This window comes from Conger conger, chromosome 11 (assembly GCF_963514075.1).
Source record: "Conger conger chromosome 11, fConCon1.1, whole genome shotgun sequence".
Lineage (NCBI taxonomy): Eukaryota > Metazoa > Chordata > Actinopteri > Anguilliformes > Congridae > Conger > Conger conger.
This window is the reverse complement of record NC_083770.1, coordinates 40,760,403-40,762,953: the sequence shown is the minus strand read 5'-3', so window position 1 is coordinate 40,762,953 and position 2,551 is coordinate 40,760,403. Positions and strand designations below refer to the sequence as shown.

At 43.8% G+C, this 2,551-nt stretch overlaps 1 protein-coding gene across 1 annotated transcript in view; it reads left to right on the top strand.

The window, feature by feature from the left end:
- Nucleotides 1-1,929, top strand: part of LOC133140119 (aldehyde dehydrogenase, mitochondrial-like) — a 13,946-nt gene extending 12,017 nt beyond the window's left edge. Inside the window, exons 11-13 of the mRNA XM_061259711.1 lie at nt 1-144; nt 584-698; nt 1,332-1,929. The exon at nt 1-144 is cut by the window's left edge and continues 14 nt beyond it. Coding sequence (XP_061115695.1) covers nt 1-144; nt 584-698; nt 1,332-1,364 — 292 coding nt within the window. The 3' untranslated portion in view covers nt 1,365-1,929. The remainder of the gene's footprint in view (nt 145-583; nt 699-1,331) is intronic.
- Nucleotides 1,930-2,551: the final 622 nt, after the last annotated feature.

The following is a 2,551-nucleotide window of genomic DNA, read 5'->3' as shown; positions in this document are numbered from 1 at the left end:
GATGCAGATCCTGAAGTTTAAGGACCTGGAGGAGGCGCTGGAGAGAGCCAACGACTCAAAGTACGGTCTGGCAGCCGGCGTCTTCACCAGGGACATCGAGAAGGCACACTACCTCACCAACGGCCTGCGTGCCGGGACTGTGTGGTAGGGCCCCTGCTGGAGACCCCTCCCACACCCCACACAGGCTCCTCCTACCCACAAACCCATCCCACCAACCCACAAACCCCACCCACATCCCACCTACAGGCCCCTCCCAGTCACTCACACAAGCTCCTCCCACCCACAGGCCCCTCCCAGTCACCCACTCAGGCTCTTCCCACCACTCCACAAACTCCTCCCACCCATTCCACAAACTCCTCCCACCCATTCCACAAACTCCTCCCACCCATTCCACAAACTCCTCCCACCCATTCCACAAACTCCTCCCACCCATTCCACAAACTCCTCCCACCCATTCCACAAACTCCTCCCACCCATTCCACAAACCCCTCCCACCCATTCCACAAACCCCTCCACATTCCCCTCATAGCCCCTGCCCCCAAGCAGCAGGGCGATCGCAGTGATTGGTCTCTCGTCTTTTTAGGGTGAACTGCTACGATGTGTTTGGAGCACAGGCTCCCTTCGGAGGCTACAAAGCGTCTGGGAATGGCCGAGAATTGGGGGAGTACGGACTGAACAACTACACTGAAGTCAAAGCGGTGAGAAAAGACCCTGCTCGCACTCGCACTCACCCACACCGCTGTCATACCGAGACTTTCTGCATGAAAGAGGTGCTTCATCAAACGCCTCTCATCCCTGACCCAGAGTGTACAAAGTGCTTTAAAGACTAGCTAAAACTGCTAGAGAATTTTATGAAGGGCGGGGAGTGGATTTGACTGATTTGAATGAGGAGGGGAACGTCAAATGAGGACGCACACCACTCTGTGAAAAGGATATTTATTGGAGGGGAACATAAAAAATTGACAGATGTGGTCGGCATACACACCCAATGGTACACGATGATATAAAATCCCGTAAAAAAATCTTGCTTCCAGGAAGTGGATGGAAAAAACATTGGTGTGGAACAAGTATTACAATTTTATACATTTTTTACATTCCATTTTTTGGAATGTATACTTTAAAACGTGTTCGCTTGGTTTTAAAGAATTGGCTAAATTGAGGAAAACGTCCATTTGGATTTCAGCTTGTCTTTAACATTGGGATTGCAACCCCTTCCTGCAGAATCTGGCCCATATTCCAGAACCACCAAAACACCTTTTCTTGTATGGTGTTTTTATAGAATGTTTATATAGTGTTTATATAGTGTTTTCTTGCATTTTCCTGTCTTCCAGGTGACGATTAAGGTTCCCCAGAAAAACTCGTAAGAAAACCCTGCCACCCGCGTGGACAATGTGAACATGGAATAAAAGGAGTATGACCCCTGTGAAGTCCATATGCACTGCATGTGTGGATTTACAGCACACTCCTGCTTGTTCAGCCCAAGCCTCCAAACTACTCAAATTATTTTCCCCCTTTTCTGTGAATGGGCACAAGCAAAAAACACCAAACTGAAAAAAAAATTGTATAGATTTTTGTAAACATATTTTCTGATGGGGGCACTAGAAGGATTTAGCCTAGTTTTTGCGGATTAGTGATATTTTTGCAGGGGTGACTACTGTAACTGCCTACTAAAAAAAATAAAAAAAAATAAAAAAACTTTGAGTTGACCTTTAGTAAATCTGTGTGTCTCAGCAAACACAATTTGAAAAAGCCCTTCCATTTCTTTAACAGATATTTTGATAAATGTATTCTTCATTTACACACACTGTATTACATATCTATATCACATATCTAAGTCCAGTTATTTTTTAATTCGTTAATTCATGCCTAAACTGTTCTCCTTTGTCATCAGCCTGCGTGTATTTGTTTAATAAAGGCATAAGATGTTGATTGGATGGGAGTCTGCTGTTATTTACCTCTTATTTCAGACATGAGGTGAATCATTCTCTTTTCTGCCTCCTTTTTATGTGGATTTTCACTTCACAAATGTTGTCTAAATGTGTTCAAGGAAAAACTAATGCTGTTCTTCCAAATCTTTATCTTTACTATTGTTCCCGAAAACCATAACAATAAAATAAATGTTCATTGTGCTATAGGCTTGTGTCTGCAAAGAGAATCTAATTAGTGATATTAGTTCCATACACACTGCTGGAACTGAGGATGCTAAAAGTGTATATGGTGGGAGGGTGGAGAATTTGAGGTATTTCAGGTGTGAGATGCAACATTTTAAATAAACACCCGTTTTTTTAGCTTTTTGAAGCAGTTTCTTTAAATTTACATCTGGAATACTATACAGATATGTAGCGTTCTTCGTGGTTTATTTGGCCACAAAGCCAGCAAAGGCGGTCAGGCAAAGGCTTTGCAGTTGCATATTGCTGTGCTGTATTTGCAGTCAGATATCGGGCAGAAATCCAGAAGGAGCCATGGCTCAAATTTCACAACTGCGTGGACTTTAACACTGCCGCGCAGCCTCTAGTAAAGCCAGATTACATTGTGACAAAAGATCGCATTG